Source organism: Kogia breviceps, chromosome 17 (assembly GCF_026419965.1).
Source record: "Kogia breviceps isolate mKogBre1 chromosome 17, mKogBre1 haplotype 1, whole genome shotgun sequence".
Classification (NCBI taxonomy): Eukaryota; Metazoa; Chordata; class Mammalia; order Artiodactyla; family Physeteridae; genus Kogia; species Kogia breviceps.
Genome location: NC_081326.1, coordinates 25,426,369 through 25,447,295, shown reverse-complemented (window position 1 = coordinate 25,447,295; position 20,927 = coordinate 25,426,369). Strand labels below are relative to the sequence as shown.

Sequence of the window (20,927 nt, the reverse complement as noted above, 5' to 3'; positions counted from 1 at the left end):
TCTCTCAATTTTCCTATCGCTTACTACAGAAGCCCAGTTCATTTCTTTACCCAAATTTGACAGCTTGGTTCACCTCTTTTTCATTTACCTATCTGAAGTCAATCACCCCATCTTTTTCTTCTTTTAATTCCTGCTGTCTCTACCTAAATCCCAGGTCTTCACTCATTGAATTTCACACTGTACTTCAATTTCTCTGATTTATTTTACCTTAGGTACTGCAATATACAATCAGCTTATCCTTTTCCTCACAAATATTCATTAGATCCCTATATTTTTTTCTCTTGAAGGTAAAAAGTACTTTACCTGCCTGTCAGAATCCATTATTATCAAGATACAAATACTACCCAATTTCCAAACACACTTTCCTTTTTTTAATGAGACCTGGGTCCTTTTGCCCTTCCAATGCTTTATGATTTTTCCTTCCTCAAGCCTTCAATGTCTTGCTCCATTCATGCAGAAACCAAAGTTCCCCCATTTCTTACACATACTTCTTCTCTGTGCTTCATTCTGCTGTCACTTCCATGACCTAGTTCTCTGTAGAAGGCCCTAATTAATGAATATCTACATGATTTATACTTTGTGAAATTCAAGTAGGATCTTAATTATATAATGTCTTATACTGATCCATATTCATTAATCTGCATCCCCAGTTATGCTGAAGGCCTTTGACAGGAGGCAACATGTTGTAATATTCTTCTGATGCCCTAGGGACCGAGCAGTGATAAAGACACAGGGGTGGCTCATTTTTAATTAATAATTATATTCAAAGGCATAGAAACAAAAGTTTGAAAATAAATGCATTAATTCATGCTAACCATGCATTATGTTAAGTGCTGAGAATATAATGGCAAATAAGAAAGACCTGCTGCCACCCTCACTGAGCTTGTGGTCTCCTGCCACGGAGAAACCCAATAAACACCCTCCATGGTGAGTGCTAACTGCCTAACATCATGTTAAGTCACAAAGAAAAATAAGAGAGGAGAGTTGATCAGTATTTATTACAAAAGAAGCTCACAAATGAAATAATGCCTTTTGGCTTTATGAAGCTTAAATGGTTGACGAGTATTGCTATTTTCCATGTGGCAGCACAGGGACCATAAATGGTTCTATATTACGTGAAATATGAAGATCAGTGAAATGCTTGGCATTTCAAGTTGGAAGCTAGAGGGAAAATGATTTATAATTCAATAGTATATATTTTTATATTCGTCAAACACTGTATGCTTAACATCATTTAATTTTTAAATAAAAATGAATAATTCAAACTACCCTCATAAGCATATAAAATAGCTTGAAGAACTTTAAAATTTTGGTTATTCATTAACAGAACAGACAGATTATTACCAATTCTTTAAATTTTTACAGTAATATTGAATTTAACTTGCAAATGTTTGATAATCTAAGCCATCATAGAACAATCTGGTAAGCTGATGCATTTTCTTTATGCATCAGTATGTATTATGTACAGATTTTTGTAGACTGAATTAGCAATGTTAAACCATGGGAAAAAAACTAAAGACAACTTTAAGAATATTTCAAAAGAGATATGTTAGTCATATTTCGATTTAAAAAAAAAAAACTTGACTGCAGTAATTTTTTATCCTAGAGCTGGTTTAATGTTGAAAAAGAACATATATTTAATTCCCATCCCAAATGTAAGTACTTTAACCAGAAGATGTTCACTTTTTGACATTCTCATGTACGATATGCCCAATCAATACAGAGACAAAAGAGAGAAAATACCTCTAATGCAAAAAAATAAATTTTTAATAATATTAATTTGATCATATAATTTATTTATAATTCAGAGGCATTCAAAAACCACATTAGACAGAATTTCCAATCATCAGTGAAACTTATGTACTCAACAGACCTTTAATGTTTCAAAAGATGCCTTTAGTTTTTTTCCTATGTACAAATTCATTAATATTTAGAGGGGAGACAGCAAGGAAAAAAGCTATAGCAATAATGATCCGGTATATAGAAAGAAAATCAAAGAAAACCATTGTCACAGAAACTAATGAAAACAACTATACCAAGAAGACAGCAGGCCATGTTAGACGCATCAAGAAGATTCAATTGAATAAAGGATGAAAACAGGTTAACTGACTTACTAATTAGGTCACAGATAAACTTAGTGCAGTTTGAGAACAATGGTGGGGTGGGGGAGCTGAGGTCCTGAGCACCAAGCCTTTTCTATCCCTCCAATATATCTGATGTCGGGGAATTCCCGGGCAGTCCAGCAGTTGGGACTGCTGAGGGCCCAGGTTCGATCCCTGATGAGGGAACTAAGATCTCCCAAGCCACACACTGGGGCAAAACAAACAAACAAATCTGATGTCAAATAAAGAAAAGGGTGAACCATCTTGGGTGTAAATGCGGATCGAAGGAATTGCAGGGAACAGGGGCATAAGCACCTTTAGAAGCAGAGAATATGGAAGTAGTAGAAAAGAAGAAACTGTATATCAGAAATGAAATAGGATAAGTAACTGAAGAAGATGGAAAGATGGTGAAACAGAGAGAATGGGGAAGAGTGAGGGTTAAGGACACCTTTTTTTTTTTTTTAACATCTTTATTGGAGTATAATTGCTTTTCAATGGTGTGTTAGTTTCTGCTTTACAACAAGGTGAATCAGTTATACATATACATATGTTCCCATATCTCTTCCCTCTTGCGTCTCCCACCCCTCTATTTGTTCCTTGGTCACAAACCACCTAGGTGATCTCCCTGTGCCATGCGGCTGCTTCCCACTAGCTATTCACCCTACGTTTGGTAGTGTGTATATGTCCCTGTCACTCTCTCACTTCGTCCCAGCTTACCCTCCCCCTCCCCATATCCTCAAGTCCATGCTCTAGAAGGACACCTTTTACTTTAAGATAAGAAGGAGTGTTGAGAGAAGGAAGAGATGCACATGTACATTTTCAAGTGGGGAAGGGGTTGAGGACAAGGTCAAACACTGAGAAATGGGGGCACCTGAAACAAGGTAAAGAAACAAACAAACAATCATACCAACAAATACATTGGTAATTGTTGAAATGGGAATGTAAAAAGAGGATAAAGTAATATTGTCAGCAGAGTATGATTCAACACAAGAATATCTACTAAAGTAACATTAAATTTAATAGGTTAAAAAAGGAAAACCATGTACCAATCTCAGTAAAAGAAAAAAACAGCACTGAAAAAAAATGTCTATTGAATAAAAATATGCTTAGAAAAAAAGTTAAACCCCTTAACTTGATAAAGAATAGCTATCAAAAATGAAAAGTAAACACAATACTTAATGGAAGCATTTTAAAATATTCACATAAAATTAGGAATATAATAAAGAACCATCTGTCTAAACTTCTATTAATATTAAAGCTGGTAAGGAAAAGATAAAACTGTATTTGGAAAGTTTGAGGACTAAGGAAACTGCTGCAAAGAAGCTGGGGTTATAGCAGTCTACAAAATCAATAACATCCCTTTATACCAGAAATAACTGATTTGAAAGAATAAGTGGGGAGATAAAACACCCTTTTACAATAGCAACAAAATAATAACGTACCCAGAAATGTCCAACAAGAGGTGTGAGCTGTCCTTTGGACATTCACAAAATATTGCTGGGAGACTTTAGCAGACCAGAAAAAAAACAGCATGAGATTGTTTGTTGTTGGATGGAGGCCATTCGTTGCAAATACGTCCTTTGTCTCTGAATTTAACTATAAATTTACATCAATTTCAATCAAAATCTTAGCAAAGTTTCTCACAGAATTAGAGAAACTGACCCTAAAATTTATAAAAAACTGCCAAGAAGTGACATTTTTCAATTTTGAAGAAAAGAACAAAGTTAAGCCTCATTCCCGACCAGATACCAAGATTAATTTTAAAACTGTGGCAATAAATAAACATGGTGTATTGAGTTATATAGGGATGGACAAATAAAACATTGGAATAGATTGGAATCCATAGATAGATAGATAGGTAGATAGATGATAAGATAGATAAACAGATATTTAGAGAAAGAAATACTGTTTGACAGCGGTGGTATTACAATTCAATGTGGAGAGAAGCACCTTTTTAATAAATGGCTCCTTGACGAGAAGATATCTCCATGGAAAATGGTAAAGTTAGATCCTGATTACACCTCCTATGGGTACACACATATAACAAATCATTCTGGATTAAAGACTTAGGAATAAATAGTAAAGCTTTAAAATTATGTAAGATATTATAGGAGAATGTGACTTTAGTGAAGAAGGATGCGTAAACACTCTCATTGAGAGTAGAGGGGGCATGTTCACAGCTGTACAATGGGTTTTCTCTTTCTTTTTGGTGATTTCCCTTTACGACCTGATCACTGGGAGTTTTCCTGGCTTCTCTGTTCCTGATATGACTGTTAGAATCGGGAGGGGGGCATTTTTGTTTGTTTGCTGGTTTGTTTGTTTTTGCTGATTTGGCCTAACCTTCACTTGGTGGCATTGGTGGACATTCTAAGATCAACCACGTCCTCCAACAGCTCCTTCCAAAGCTGCCCAGCCCTCAGCTTCTGTAGGGGAACACCTCGTGCTCAGTCATGGGGGACTTGATACAAGTACACTGCTGCTGAATGCATATATCATGCCATATATTGCAAAGCAGGTAGAAACTTCTACATCCTGCCAGGCAAATCTGGGATGGCTACTTTTGACCCTCTTTTCTCTTAAGCATTTTGTGATACCACTTTCCTACTTTGCTTGGGTCGCCACCATTGATGCTGGTCTACCTCAGGCAGCTGCAGTCTTCTCCCAAGTTTATGATTAGAGACCCAAGCACCTGCTGCCTTTCCCTCTCCACTTCTAGGATTTTAAACAGGAAATACGTGTAACGTGGCTGCTTGCTTCTCTTTACTTGCACTCTAAAGCAGCAAAAGGAACAAGCTTTCCTATTTTTGTTCCCATGTGATCTAAATTTATTCTTAGTGGCAGGAAGCCTCATGGTCCTGTGAACCCAGGTGTAAAGATTATCTTCTCCATAACATGAAAATAACTCTCCAGTGAAGGTCCACCAGGGGTGGTTCGTGATGTAAACCTATGGGCAACCAGGGACTAGAGATTACCCAGGAAGAAAATACATTGGCTTACATCTCAGAAATATTACGCTTCTTAAGTATTTTACAGAAAGAAATTACAGGGCTCAAAATGGATTGGATGTGAGGAGAGAGGAAGTCTATGAAATAGACATCATTCATCCCATTTTGCAGATAAATAAACCAAAGCTTTAAAGGAATTAAGTAACCTGCACAACATCAAATGAAGCAAAGCCAGAATTCTAACCTAAGTGCCTATTCTTTCTACTGTAATAAATTACCTGGGACTTCCCTGGCAGTCCAGTGGTTAAGACTCGGCGCTCCTAATGAAGGGGGCTTAGTTCCTGGTCAGGGAACTAAGATCCTGCATGCTGGGAACTAAGATCCCGCATGTTGCAAGGTGTGGCCAAAAAAAACCCCCCAAAACAAAGATAAATAAACAAATACATACATACATACATACATACATAAATGTCTTCTCATTAAAAAAAGAAAATTAATCATCTAATCTTTCAAGAAACATATAGACTACCAGCACTAAAATTTCAAATCATATGATGGAGTAATGGATAAAACACAATTCACTAAACATGCTGTGAAATCGGGTCATTCATAAAAATTCTCAATGTAAACCTTCTAGCATTAATCAACCAGGGTTAAAGCAAATTAAAGGCATATTTCCATATACCTTGAAGGAGAGTACACTGTAGATGAAAATCTTTTCATTAATAAGCTGGCACCTGTGGAAAGTTTTTTAATTGTCATTAAATTTATTTCAAGTTGTATTCGTTACTAAAGCTGATATCAGGAATATATATAAATACACTATCAGAGTAGTATGAATGCTAGGACGTATTACTCTTATTGACAAGCACTTGAAATGTACGCACTAACAACTCTTGACCTCCCTGTATGTGAATGAAAGTTGTACAATCAGTCAAAGTGCCATAAAGCATTGTTTTTAAACCAGTGAAAAACACTTTAATCTACTCCTAATTTGATCACCTCTCTCACCAGTGTTATTATCGATAATTATTACAATTAAATCATTATTAACTAATCCATCAGAGGATTACAAAAATTGTTAAGTATCTTCCCAATACCTCCTTCAGTGAGATTTCCCAGGGAGGCAATTAGAATTTTGTTCCTTTTATAATGTACCGTTCAAATGTAAATTTCCATATTCCAGACTGAAGCCTGATCTAAATGAGAAAGTGATTTGGGACATATCCACAGAACATGGAGCTAAGTCTGAGAAAACAGGCAGCAATCGATAGCAGAATAGGTACTGAGAGAACAGGCAGCTTCCGAGGGCGAAACTGAACTTAAAATGGAAGTTCACAGACCAGCAGCAGTTCAATATATAGGGGCAAACAATAGAAATCCAGAACTAGTACATCTGATCTCGCATGTGGTTAGCACTCAATAAATAGTTTCCTATTCTCATACTATGAGTTTACCTGAAGCAATAAGCTACGATGCCAAATTATCACATGCCATATTACAGCAAACTCAAAGCAGGGTAAGGAGCTTTATTTTCTTCTAGAGAGCAGTGAAAAGAGCCAAATGAAGTGTCTCAAGGACAGAAGTTACCATCTCAACACAGCATATCAGTTAGATCTTGTGGGAAACACACGATAATCATAGTTCTAGACTCTGCTCTGTATTCTAAAAAGCTATCATTTATGATTAATGCATTTTTCCCATTTTATAAATAAATAACTCAGGCACAAGCCTAGTGAGATTTTATGAAGGCCAATTCTCCAGTCTCCCAAACTCATCTATTGCTCTTAGAAGGATGCTGGTGTCTATGCAATTGAATTTTAAATATACCTATATTATATCTTCTTAGATGTCTACAAAGACATGAAATATCATTCCCTTGGAGGTAAAACTATTATGGGAAAATCTATTTTTAACTATACTTGTTTCAGGATAATTAAGAACACAGAGTTTATCTCTCCAAGCAAGAAATTCTCAAAGTGTTCTAAAAAGAGACTACTGTATTAAACATTATTTTAAAAGCCCCACGTGGGCAGCATCATTCAGTTAATAATCTTATTGCTTTACTAAATTCTTTAAATAAATCATGGAAAAATATTCACTCACCATTCTCACATTTCATTATTTTCTCTTCAAAGGGTGTACACTGACAATTTGTTTTAGTCCACCAGGTTGCAAGATTAGAAAATGAAAATCACTAGTCTTTTTGAAGCCTTGATGGATGGCAGTCACATTGCTTAATCAGCCAGGATTCTGGTACACTGACCATTACAAAGTAGTGGATATGTTTTGGCCAAAGACTTCACGTTTCACTCTTACACATTTTCAGTCTTTTGTTGAATGACATTATCTTTATAAATTATTTATATCTACTTCAGCAAATTAAGTTGAATGTTCTTTAATGTTTATTACAAAGAGTGGCATTGACATACATACACTACCAAACGTAAAATAGATAGCTAGTGGGAAGCAGCCGCATAGCTGCTTAATGCTGCATAATGCTGCTTCTGTCTGAAGAAGTATCCTCCTGTAAGCCTTGCTTTTCCTCTTGCAGGCTGGCAGAGGACAGTAGAGCAGCCAACACACAAAACTGCTGTTCGTGCATGGCTAAAGACAGTGGTGATTTTATAGCATCCTGGCCATTTCACATTCATGAAGTAGGAATTGGGGCTCTGCACCAGGCACTTCTTCTTGTGTTTCCTCTTCTGTCTTGCAGAGGGATGAAGGACATCCTTTGCAAGAGGCATCTTCTCATGGGGAAGTCATCATCCTAGAAAGTCTAATAATTTTTTAATGTTATGAGTCAGTGTTTCAGAACGTAGCCACCTAAGGACTTTGGATTTTAGTGTCCAGTAAGTTCACTTAAATAAAATGTCAAAAGTTTCCCCTATATACATATGAATGATTACTATAAATTTGTTTTCCATTTTTCCTGAATTTGAGCTCCAGAGATCTTACATTGCTCTCTTTTATGATTATGACAGTTGCAGTTATAATCACAAAAAAATGTAATATAGAAATATAATAAGGAAGTAGTAAGTTTTGAACAGTTTTGTTGTTTTTTGTTTGTTGGAAAGAGAGAGTGCGGGGTATTAAATGCCACTAAATATTTCCACTAAAAATCTCTAAACATCTCCCTCCTATGATATAGCCCACAGATATGTTGCATGGTGAAGAAAAAAATAGTGTCAATGCTTGTTATCACAAATTATTTTAACCAGATAATATTAAATACATTGTGTTTAGCCCAGCTCCTGGCATGTAATAAACTGAATAAATGGGAATTGAAGAGGTTTCCTTTAACAGGGGAATAGAAGACAGTAGAAATAGAGATTCTGGGAGACTTTTAAGAAACTAAACATAATGCAAAATCAGTGGGCTTCTGTGAGGAGGCATGAGAGAAATGGATTATGAGGAAAAGGAGTAGCACTCTATTCTATTCAATCTCTATTCTCAACATCACAGACCAGTGTGTGTTTGCCTAATAATTTAATTTTTCAGTAGTAGCACACTTTGAGGATTTTTTAATCCAGAAATAATAATCTTATTAGTAAGACTCTTTTTCTCTCCTTTCTCTGAAACAAGGCATTTCTGCAACCTCTGATAATCTGAGACTTTGTTTTGTAACCTCCGATAATCTGATAACCTACTGACCACAGAGCAACCCTAACCTCCTAAGTCCCACGAAGTGAATAAAAGGTACTGCCCTCATCCTGCTGCCAGGCTTCTGCCAGTTTGCTCCTTCACAGTGTTGAAAATATTTCTGACCACTTACCAAACTGTAGTTTGTGTAATTATTCAAGTCCTAATACATGGAGCTAACCACCACCATCTAGCAGTACTGAAGAGTCTACACTGATAATCACTTGTAGCACACCTGCTGTTTTGAAGCTGGGAACTTGCATTGGTTTCTTTTGTCCCTACTTCTGTCCCTTACCACTCTAAAATACTAATTTTACTGAACAAATCATACAGCTTGTCATTTACACAATTCATGGACAATATACACTGAAACACAAAACATCACTTTATGCATGTATGGATGGGTGTGGTGGGCGGGGGTGTGTGTGTATAATGTCCTGTGTTAGTTCTAACTACTCTGAAAACACCTTTAATTTACATGAAAATAATAACTTCTTTTTCTTGAAAATCTAATTATTTTAGCAGATGATTCAGAAGGTTAGTTAATTCATCTTAGTCTTCTCAAAAGGTAATTAGGTAATTCTCTTAGTCTTACCCCAATTTTTACACATAACCAAGTTAAATCAGATTATTTCAGCTATACACAGTGAAACTGACTACTCATTGTCTTTTAAAACTTAATTCTTCAATGCCCACTGGGAGAAATACTGAGTCATTCCTCAGCAAAAGAATATAAACACATACACTTGGAAATAAAATGATGACAAAGACCAATATTATTCAAAACTTGCAGGGTTTTGTAAAGCATCACTGTTGAAATTTTTTGTGTCCCATTGCTGTTAATGAAATTTGAAATTGATGGAATTAGAATGAAGAAAGGTCAAATAAGACTCCCTGCTGAAAACATAGCTTGTGTTGAATGTTCAGTATCTGAATGTCTCTAATTCCTTCTGTTTTGAAATTGTGCCACCAAAATTATGTTCTGTTTTAATCCATTATATAAACTGATTGAATGCTTAAATAGTTTTCTTTGGGAAGAAAAGGATTCATTAGAACTTTTTAATGCTTTGCTATAGGCTAATGTATTTTAATAGAAGAGCACTTATCCTATAACTATTTAAACTAAAGCATGTGAGAGATTAATATTTTCCATTCACTAGTGTCATGTATTTACCTTGTTCTTTTAGAATATGAAACTCAGCTAGATGATTTGCAGTGTTAAAAGGTTCAAAATAAATATACTCCTGACTTAAGAACATCTACATTAACATGCTTGAGTGAAAGTAAAACTAGTGATTAAAGGAGAAAGGAATTCTCCTGGAAATGTTTCTATAACCTACTCTCCCACTGCCCTTCCCCAGTTCCCTTCATCTATCACTTAAATCTTGATCAGAAGATCTGTAGGAAATGACTGAATTGGACAGAAAGGTGTCTTCACAGTCAGAGAAGAGAAACAACGTGCAGAACCCAGAACTCCAATCAGAAGCCTTTACTGACAGAAAGCTGGCACACAGCCCCCTACAGAGGCTGCTCTCAGATAATCTCTTTTCCTTTGGCCTCCATCGATTAATTATTTTCCAAGAAAAAAGTTTCGTCCATCAAAACTGTTAAGTTTGATACCCCTTAAACTTAAGTCTAGATTTTATTGGATTCCAACATGACAGAGTGGCTGCAGTTCACGGAATAACCCATGCACTCCGCTCTCCATTTCTCAGCACCAGGAGCCCTCAGCTACGTCAGTAGAGTCACTGACTCTCTCTGTACAAAAGGCTGTGCACAGAAGTGGTGTGTGTCACTCCTGACACAAGCATTTCAGAGCATGTGCTTGATCCCTCAGTCCTCTCCTCCTCTTCACAGTGACCAGGAGGCCACCTTTCCCAGAGGGTGCAAGTAAAAGATGGTGGAACCTCTGTCAGCCTGGCCCATGGGTGACCACATGAGGCAGAGCTCTCTGCAAACTGACTTAGAGGTACAGTAAACATGAAACAAACTTCTGCTGTGTTAAGCAAAGGAGATGTCTGGGTTAAGTTGCTGCCACAGCATTACCTCTGATTAAACAGGCTTGCCCTTCAGAGATGGAGGTATTAATGTGCACCTGGGTTACTCTGCAGGACTCAAGACAAATGGAAAGGCTCATATATCAAAACGAACATCTGCAGCTCAACAAAGATATTTCCATCCTTGGTTAGGGGTCTTTCAGATGAAAAGAATTAAAACCCAGCTCAAACTACTAAAGGTAAATGAATGTACACTAGTTTGTTAAAGCCATGGGAACCACAAAACTGTTGGAAAGGAGAGGGTTGCAAATGGGATGCTTCAGGAACAAGAATCAGAGACTGCAACGCTGACAGGACACTCTCCAATTCTCACCTTTGTAGCTCCATATAGGCTCCCTTCATTTTCTCTCTGTGCGGCCAAACTTTTCCCGCAAGCCAAGAAACATGGCTCCTGATGGTTTTTAAACCTCTGCCACCAGAGAGAAAGTGACAGATGCACTCATGTCTTTTTGCTGAAATTTAAAAGTCCCAAGGAAAAATATGATTGTCATAGCTGAAGGTAAATGTCCCCAGGTGGGCTAAGCACCTGTGCCCAGCAAGGGATGTGGTCTGTAGACGCCATTAAGCTTCAATGCAGAACATCTAGTTGGAACAGAAGCGAACCCAAAAACTGTTTGTAAAAAGAGGGCTTTGGTTTTCCCTGGTGGCGCAGTGGTTGAGAATCCGCCTGCCGATTCAGGGGACGCGTGTTCGTGCCCCGGTCCGGGAAGATCCCACATGCCGCAGAGCGGCTGGGCCCGTGAGCCATGGCCGCTGAGCCTGCGCGTCCAGAGCCTGTGCTCCGCAATGGGAGAGGCCACAACAGTGAAAGGCCTGCGCACCGCAAAAAAAAAAAAAAAAAAAAAAAAAAAAAAAAGGGCCTTTCTGGTCAGACAAAGCATAAACATGTTCAAAATCCACTGTGCACATACATAAAATCCAAAAATCTCTCAAAACTAAAGGTTTTGTTTTTAATTCATTTGATGCCCAAACTTGACCTGATCTGAACTAATTTGGCAAACTAGGCATGAACTTGATGTGAAGCTGTTAAAGTTTGGTTTTTTTCTTTTTTTAAACATCAAGGTTTTATTTTCTGAACACAATATCTGCTTTTCTTTTTTTAATAGTATTTTGATTTTATTTAAGTATAATACATGCACATGGTAAAAATTCAACTGCAATGTTTATTTGTGAATAGTAAATATATTTCAACATAGAAATATTTGAATGTAGAAATATTTGTAGAATATTTGAGTATGGGTTGCTGTCCAAATCCTTCTGGGGGTGTTAATATAAAACATGGTATATGCATTATATTACTTTTCAGATTATAAATTCCAAAACATGCCGTAAGGTTTTTAAATAAGAGACTTACATCAGGAATTATAATAGGACAAATATAAATATCCATAGAATAAATTATGTTATCATAATTTAAGAACACACATGTATATACACAGAGATCTATCTACCTATATCTATAATTCTCTTTGAGAGAGAGAGTGAGAGAGCACATATCCAAATAGATACATGGACATTTGTGTTTCTTACACATTTAACTTTCCATTGTCAGCTACAACTTCTTAACAGGAGAGTTAAATATGTCAAGAAAAATCAACTCAATACTACTTATGCACACAGTGCGAGTTTGTAACTTGATGAAGGAGTGGTATGATGAAATCACATAGATTCGGAGATGAAAGTAATCTTAGATATCATTTACGACACTCCCTCATTGTCATATGAGAACATTGAAAAGGGGAGAGAAAAAGTGACTTCCTAAGCACAAAGAGTTGGTGATAGTGCAGTTCTACAATCTTTTTTTAAAATTTTAATCAATGAAACACAGCTTTTTAAAAATTCTAGTCCACTTAGGCTTAAGCCCTTTCAATATTACATATTTGCTTAGATACCTTAACTAAATTATGAGCAAATGGATAGGGAAAAATTATAGTGATACTGAAGTGGTCTTAGATAAAAGGTGCTATAAAAGTGTTAGTTATTATCAAAAGAATTATGGGGGAGCCTGTTATGTCTCAAGGCAAAATTTGCTAAAATAAAAATATTCTGAAAAATACTTGAGTACTTCTATGATGATTCTAACCTTTGGATTTGTTAAGGCATCTGAAAAGTAGTAACATTTTTTCTTACAGATGTAAACTATATTGAAAGATATGAAAAATTATGAAACATATAAAGGTATATTATATGAGGTACATTTCTCTTCAATCACTATGTAGCTGGCTTTGTTTTCAAGAGAATTTCTGTAATGTTTTTCCCCAAACTCCACAATGTAGTTTACCCCACTTCCTGTTGTAAATAACCTGAAAGATTGCTATGTTCTGTCACAGACTCTATTTCCTGTTCCTCCCAAAAGCTCTTGTCCTTTTCATCACTCTTGTGAAAATTTGCCTTAAAAGTAATAACATCTAGCTGTCATGGTGTTCATGGAAGTGGTGAATTGTATACATCATGCAGGCAAAGAGCTGACTAGCCTCCAAGTTACTCATCTCTGATATCATTAGTTATCAAATAGTGTAAACATTTTCTTTACCAGTACTCTATCATTTCACCCCCAGTGGTCCAGATTCTCAGTGATTGTTGTTGTTGTTTGCACAGTGTGCTTGCATTATCTTTCCAAGTGAACTTAAAACCTATGCTGCTTTAAGGTAGACATTATGGATATCCCGTCTTTATTTTGCAGGTTTGAAAATTATATCCAAGGACTTCCCTGGTGGTCCAGTGGTTAAGAATCCACCTTCCAATGCAGGGCATGCGGGTTCGATCCCTAGTCAGGGAATTAAGATCCCACGTGCCGCAGGGCAACTAAGCTCACGCACCACAACTACTGAGCCTGTGCACTCTGGAGCCCGTGCGCCACAACTAGAGACAAGCAAGTGCGCCGCAACTAAAGAAGCCCTCACGCCACAATGAAAGATCCCACAGGTTGCAACTAAGACCCAAGGCAGCCAAATAAATTAACTGATTAATGAAAAATAAAAGAAAATTATATCCAGAGAAGTTGAATCATATGCCCTCTTAGATCACATGGCTTTTTAATGGTTTTAGTGTTTATTAGTCATTTTGATACATACAAATTTCACTTTAACATACATACAATTCATGCTTCCAGTTTTGGAGACTCTGTCTTCCTATTATCTTTTGGTTAGAGGTAAGGTCTTCCCCGCCCCCCGCAGCAGAACCAGAACATTCCAGTTACTTGCTTGCTCTCTCTGGTTCCAGGCCTCAGAGCATCAACATGTGACTCAGGAAGACATCATCTGGGACTGTGAATCTAGAGCAAGTGACCCAATGAATTAAGGGCAGTTAAAAACCAACTATAACCACAGCCACAGTGCAGCACCCACGTGTGGTGTCAGTGCCAATAGTGTCAGTATGGTCAGTGTGGGGTCCAGTATCAGCAACAGAATGATCCTAGCCACTATTCCAATGGCATGATTTTGCCAAGTAGCTGTCTTAGGTTCCTAACCATTTTGAAATCTGTGGTTTCCAGCATTCCATTTAACTCTATGAGCTAACCACTTCCTTCCAAAAAAAATTCCTTTCATGGTTAAAACCCATATTTGCTCTCTGTTGTTTACAACCAAAAACTCTGATTAATATAATGTCAGTATTGAGTTAGCACACAGGCTCACCAACCCATAAAGCTTTATTCTTTTCCCATCATATGTATCTCACTGCTTTCATAAAATAAATTTACTTTAATTTTCTAGGCCCTATCAGTGGTACCTTCTGCTGCCAATAATTTCTTTTTAACCGTTCAATTTTTTATCCCTTTATTTATGATACAAATTGGGTTATAATGACTAACATCAATTTTTTACATAAATAGCTTATAGACTGTAGGCAAGGTATTGACTTTTGTGGCCAACATTAGTTTTGCAACACTGTAAATCTGTTTCATCCTACAGATGAAGAGTGATTTATAAGTAATTAATAAACTCTGGAAAAGAAAAACAAGTAGTGTCTAGCTGTAAATGACAAAAATATTGGATGAATATATGAGAGACATATTTGTACCTTCAATATGTAAGAAAGGACGGGTGGAACATTATGTAAAGTATAAAATGTATCAGACAGGTGTATCTCAAAACTCCCAAACAGCTATGTATTTTAACAACTGACTGGAGGATAGTTTACCATTAAAAGGAAGACTAGTTAATAATCAAAGCGTAGAAATCGTTCATTTATTTACTTACTCATTCAGTTATTTGTTCATCAGCGAACAGTTCCAAAAGCACCAAGCATGTCCCAGTTGTCATCTCTGGTTTGTTACCTATGAAAGTTTAATAGTGCCTCTCACTGCCAGTGGAGGTTTGTGCCCTGAAATGCATGCGGGGGTACATGCATTGCATAGAAAGTTAAAAAAAAATTGAAAATTGGAACTGAAAATAAGATTTTCTCTAAATTTCTGTATCCCACATATGGTAGACTTTTCTAAATTATATGTTAATTTATCTTAAAATGTGTCAATTAATTTTCCAATGTAACATTTTAGCAACATTTTAAAAGCTTAAACTGAACAACTAGAAAAAATTATGAACTGAAGAACTGGTGTGGAATGTACTTTCCTAATAAGTATTGTTTGTAAAATTTTTAAAATGCAAAGTCATGTTTTATAAGTTAGCATTTATGAAACAAGATTTATCACAACATACAGACTTTTTACTAACATAAATATTATTTATTTTTGTAAATTCAGGATCACTTACTCTTTTAGTAAATTTAACTATAACAGTAAATGACATTTTATTTAATACCAGATCACATTCACAGTTTTAATGTTATTAAACTCCTAATATTTTACTAATTGGGTGAACAAATAAGCCAATGTTATATATTAGTACACTTCTTATTTTCCTCCAGCTATGTCAATAAGTTGCAATAAAGGGCTTTTTAAGTAGGTCATATGCTACTTCATCAAAATATTAAAATTTTTAATTTTAGTTTCCATTAAAGGGTTATTGTCAAAGCTGTTAGAGATCTGTATTGCTTATGAACATCATTTGCTGGTCACAGTATAATCCATAATACTTGATTCCTTAATGTAAGTCACATTGCATGAACCTTAGGCTCCTAGTAATAAAAGTAAACTTTATATATTAAAATGGCAACCTCCACCATTTTCTCAGAAGTGATGACAGGTGGTGTGTAGACGTCCCCAGGGAGTGGGGCAGGTGGTAATGGTATATGCATTTTATTTGGTCTCTTCCCCTATCAATCACTCTCACTCCTCTCTCTCCCACCCCTGACTCCCACTCACCCCACCCCATGTGAATGGCTTTAGGGTAGGTACTGCTACTCTGGTTCTAGCACTCAGCCCCCACCATCCTCTTTGCTCTCACATTTGTGTTGTGTATTTGGCCCTTGAGGGCACCTGAGTTTGAGAACTGAGAGTTACTACAGAACAAAACCGAACATAAACTGGAACAGAGTGTGAAAGACAGAAGAAAGACTCTCCTCTTGCCTTTAAGGAGCCGAGAATTCAGTAGTAAAAACAAATACTACTATAGAATACAAAACAGCAGTCCTCATCTATATTCCACACAGACATATCCAATGGAAGGGGCACATTTCCACCAGTATCAGTAATTGCTGTGTGGTGATTTTTGCAGCAGTAGCAGAATAAGTTCTCTTGCTCTAAATCAAAATACGCAATTAAAATCTCAGGGCGTTGGGAGGTGAAGAAACAGAAGCAGAGGTGAGCAGTTAGAAAATGCTCCTCAAGTGATTCTTGGATGCCTCCCCTTATTCGCCTAGCTCTACCCTTCTCAACTCCTCCTCCACCTCTTTTTGAGAATCACAGATGCAGACAAGGTTAAATGCAATCACACTTCAGGGAGCTTGTCTATAAGGATAATGATACCAAAAGGCTTCCCTCTCTCAGGGGTGGTTTTGCACTGTGCCAACCTAGAAAGGCTGAAAACTGAATCTCCCGGAATTCTCTTTCCTTTGTGGTATTGGGTTAGGTTGGCCATACAGGAATATACACGATGTTTGGAAGGTGGTGATAAAGCATCACTCATTATCCTCAAGAGGTCTGTGCAGGGCCCTACAAGCCGCTGCATTTCACTCACTTTGTGGCTAATTTGATGGCACAATATTGCAGAGGAAAGCAGCCAAACTGGCGGTTCGTTCAAACTCACCCTTCTCCCCACCCTCTTCCAGTTCCTTGGTGTCCTGAGTGAGGTGCATGTGCAGGTCCCTGATGAAGGCCATCAGTTTCTTCAGCAAATAGCCAACAACACTGAGTTTAGGTGTAGTGACAGATGGACGTGGCTTTTGATTTGTCCTTGTGGGTTCCAGAGTGTCCTCATGGCTCCCAGCTTGTCCTTGCTTTATCTCTGCTTTACGTCCAGCTGCCCAGTTGACTTACAAGGACAGCATGCTTGTCATCACATGCATAGGTAGCAGCTTTCCACAGAACTTCTTCACCATTAATTAGTGTTTTTTCGGATCCCTCAATCACCCCTTTTCAGATCTGTATTCTCCCAGTGTTTCTTACAATTGTGAAATGTTTAATCCCAATAATAAAAAAAATCCCTTAGTCTAAACCACTCATGGTGGTTCTGCTTTCTTACTCAAACTCTAATATAATTTATATTATATATATGTATATACACATACATTTCATATATATATATATATATATATATATATATATATATATATATATATGAAAGCCTTTAGTAGTGCCTAAATTCCTGTGAGACTGGCTAAAGTGCTATTACCCAGAGAGGAAGAAATCCCTCTAGAGAGAATTAATTAGGGACACATGAAATGTTGAGATGTCTGAAACCATTATAATCCCAATAAGAAGAAATACCCAACTCATGCAATTCCTCTCTGTACTTTACTTAAATCTTGGTGCCTTCCCCTCTGTAGCAAGTACTATGCGGATACTTTGCTACCAGTGATCTATATTCTAAGGAAAGTGTAGCTATCTCCTGATTGTATCCTCTGCCTCCAGCACTCTCTGGCATTTTGTGTCTATTCAAGAATTGCTTACTGAATGAATGAAGGAAGAAATGATGGAGTGAATGAATGCATGTTAAAGGCACTTTCCATCCACTGAAACTTCAACATAATAATGTTCACTGATTCTCTACTACATTATCAGGTACAGTACTTGTTCGATTTTAAATAGAATAACCTGGAAGATAAGAATTATTTTTGGAATTTTACAGATGAAGAAACAGAGATTAAGTAAGTATCTTGCTCAGAATCACACAGCCAGTGTATGAGAATAAACTTGTGTTTGTCTCACCCCAAAGCAGAGGCTTGTTCTGCTACATCAGGCTGCCTATCAAAAGAACTTTCTCTCTGGCGAAGCCTCACACAGACAATTTTGTCTTGACTTCCTCACCCACCCATCTCCCAGGAGCATGTTCTCCTTCCAGGGTCAGTTATTATTTTTCATTGTTTATTTGGTCAGCTATTCTCAAACACAGTTTTCTGCAGATTTAAAATGCCATCTGGTCCAGCCTTTGATTCCTGCTTCTCCCAAATTCTGCCTTGTGAGTATGACTCAGCCTGACCTGCTTCTGCTTTCCATTTTAAACCCAGCTAAGAATGACATCAATGGATAAAAAAATTAGTCATTGGCTTTTTGGGCGAGCTGTGGCTTTGGATATCTTCTTTGATATACAGGATATGTGATGAGATTCACTGCAGCTCTGAAGCAGCCACGCCATCAACTATGGCAGCAAGCCTAGCCCTCCTGTCCCCGTTTCCTAATTGTCCAGTTTCTTCCAGTGCCTCCCTAGTGGATGTACTCAGTCCACTTCCCAACTTCTCTGTGGCTCTGACCTGGGTGCCCACTGCCTCATTTCCAGCACAGCCGCAGACTTGAATATTGGAGTGCTAGAACACTATCCAGGTAGCTGGAACATCAAACCTGTGTAAGTCTGATGGAATAGTTTCACACAAAGTGAGGAGTGGGGCTTATCATGTCACTCAGATTAAAGGCACAAAAAATTATTTCATATGCATTCTGAAATCACAGTAAATACAACATTAGCCCATTCACTGTAGAACAGCCACATCAGCAGTTCAGATTTGGTCTCTGTTGTGGTTGTTGAAATAAGTTCTTAATGTGAAATGCTCAGCATCTGAGTAACACATTACAGTAGACATGAACCAAGTTTCGATATTTCCTCTTTGGAACGAATTATGCTTATTTACAAGTTAAGAGTAGGTAGTTCTAATTACTTACCCTACTGTGAGTTTTAATGACTGACTTTAAGCTACAGAGGGTTTTCCAGATATTATTTCCTTTAGAGTTTCTAAAAGCAACAACTCTTATTAATGTTTGTAAAAGATAATGTTGGAAAAAAGGGAATGTTAAAATCAAGGCATTCTATAGATATATTTAAGGACAGGAAAAGGTATTACCATTGAAAAAACTGTACATATTTTCAAGCACAACACAAATATTGTAGCAGTATTTAATTGAACTATTTTTAAATAGTGTCAATTATACTTTCTTACATACTTTTCTAATTTTTAAACCTCAAAATTACAAGTTGAATATACAGTCTGACATAATTAGAACTACGCACAGCTTCTAAAGCGTGCATAGGAAAGGAAATGCTAATCCACTTCAAGAAACACTGCTTCTTAAAATGGCAAGACACTAGCATTTTGTATTTTTCAGGTTTTTAAATTTCCTGTTTTTGAGAAGTTGTTGAATGTAGGATAATATTTTGGCCCTGATTCACTGTTAGGACAAGCAGTCTGGAGACCTGACTCCCTGTAGAGCACAGTGAGAATTATCCAATGTCATTGTCCTCTACAGATTCATAGAACTGTTGCTGCGAAAAAACCATGGCAATGAATCTAATTCATCCTTGCACTCGATGCCTGCCGGCATATCACATACCTCTCTAGAGAGATCAAAATGTATTCTATTTTTAAAGATTTCCAGAAATCCCATAACCTCACTCAGTAAATCCTTTCAATGTGCAATTACTTTCCACACCAGGAAACATTTCCTTATATCTAACTAAAATCTCTTATTCTATAGTATCTTTGTGCCCTCTGCTTCCTCTTGTCCTATTTGCAGTCAAGATTAGGAATGGATGCTTTCTTAAAAATATATATATATGAATCACTTTGCTGTATACCTGAAACTAACACAATATTGTAAATCAACTGTATTTCAATTTTAAAAAATGAATGCTTTCTGTATTGTCTTATTTATTGGCCTTTAATCTTCACTGGAATGAATAACTCATAAAACTTTCTTGAACATTTCAGTGTCTCTTTCACTAGAAAGTTCCTGAATATTTCAACTACTTACTTTTACAAGTAAGTAGTTTTTATGTTAATACTATGTCTTACAAACTTCACAACAATTATTGGATTAATAAATAATGTTCATGTTTATAATCTAGCACAAGTGCTTACCTGGGAGGGTCTCAGAAAAAATATTTCTTAATAGTTTACAGGAGTATGGGGTTTCCAAACTCTAGCATTAACTGAAACAAGTAAACCCTAAAAAGATCAAAGAGTATTCAAATAACACCCCTGTGCTCCACAGCAAGAGATGAACACACTATTTTTAATTGTATTTCATTTTCATTAATTTAGGTTTAATAAGCCATACGTAGCTAATGACTACTGGATTGCACAAGCATGTCTAATAAATACAACTATAAAATTGTATATTAGAAATTTTATTTGGAAATTATTAAATTTTAGAAAAGTGAGTTTATGTTTTTTCATCTCAGAGCATATCCTGTTACTGCAGGAGTGAATTAAGATTCTAAAAGTATCTGTTTTGTATATACTAACTGGGAAAGTCTGTTCTTTATTTTATTATATAGTTATTTTATGAAATTAGTATTTTCCAAGTGATCAGACAAAATATGAAAATGTACAGGTAGGAATACTAGCTATCATTAAAAATGCTTCTATTTTAAACTAAAATAAAAGAACCAATTCCTGAAGATAGTTAAGAACATTAAATATTTAAATATTAAACTCATATATAAAACAAGTATATTGTAAGCAGAATAAATGTTTTCTTACTTTACTACAATAAATTTATCTTTGAATCTACAAGTGATTCATTACTAATCCAGCAGCTAATTCAATCCTTCATTCTATTCACTTCACAAGGATATATGGTTAATTTAACAAATGTAGTTTATGCTGATTCAGTAGAAACCTACAAGATA

The 20,927-nt window shown here is 36.4% G+C and overlaps 2 protein-coding genes across 16 annotated transcripts in view; both read right to left on the bottom strand.

The window, feature by feature from the left end:
• The window catches only part of RALYL (RALY RNA binding protein like), an 832,931-nt gene that overhangs the window by 638,545 nt on the left and 173,459 nt on the right, over positions 1 to 20,927 (bottom strand). The window lies entirely within an intron of this gene.
• On the bottom strand, positions 7,507 to 7,794 carry LOC131743778 (small ribosomal subunit protein eS27-like). The gene has a single exon (XM_059042737.2). The coding sequence runs from the start codon at positions 7,792 to 7,794 to the stop codon at positions 7,507 to 7,509; it is 288 nt and encodes a 95-aa protein (XP_058898720.1).

Excerpts from the sequence above, each read along its gene's own strand:
- LOC131743778 (XM_059042737.2), bottom strand. The coding sequence starts at position 7,794 with ATGCCTCTTGCAAAGGATGTCCTTCATCCCTCTGCAAGACAGAAGAGG.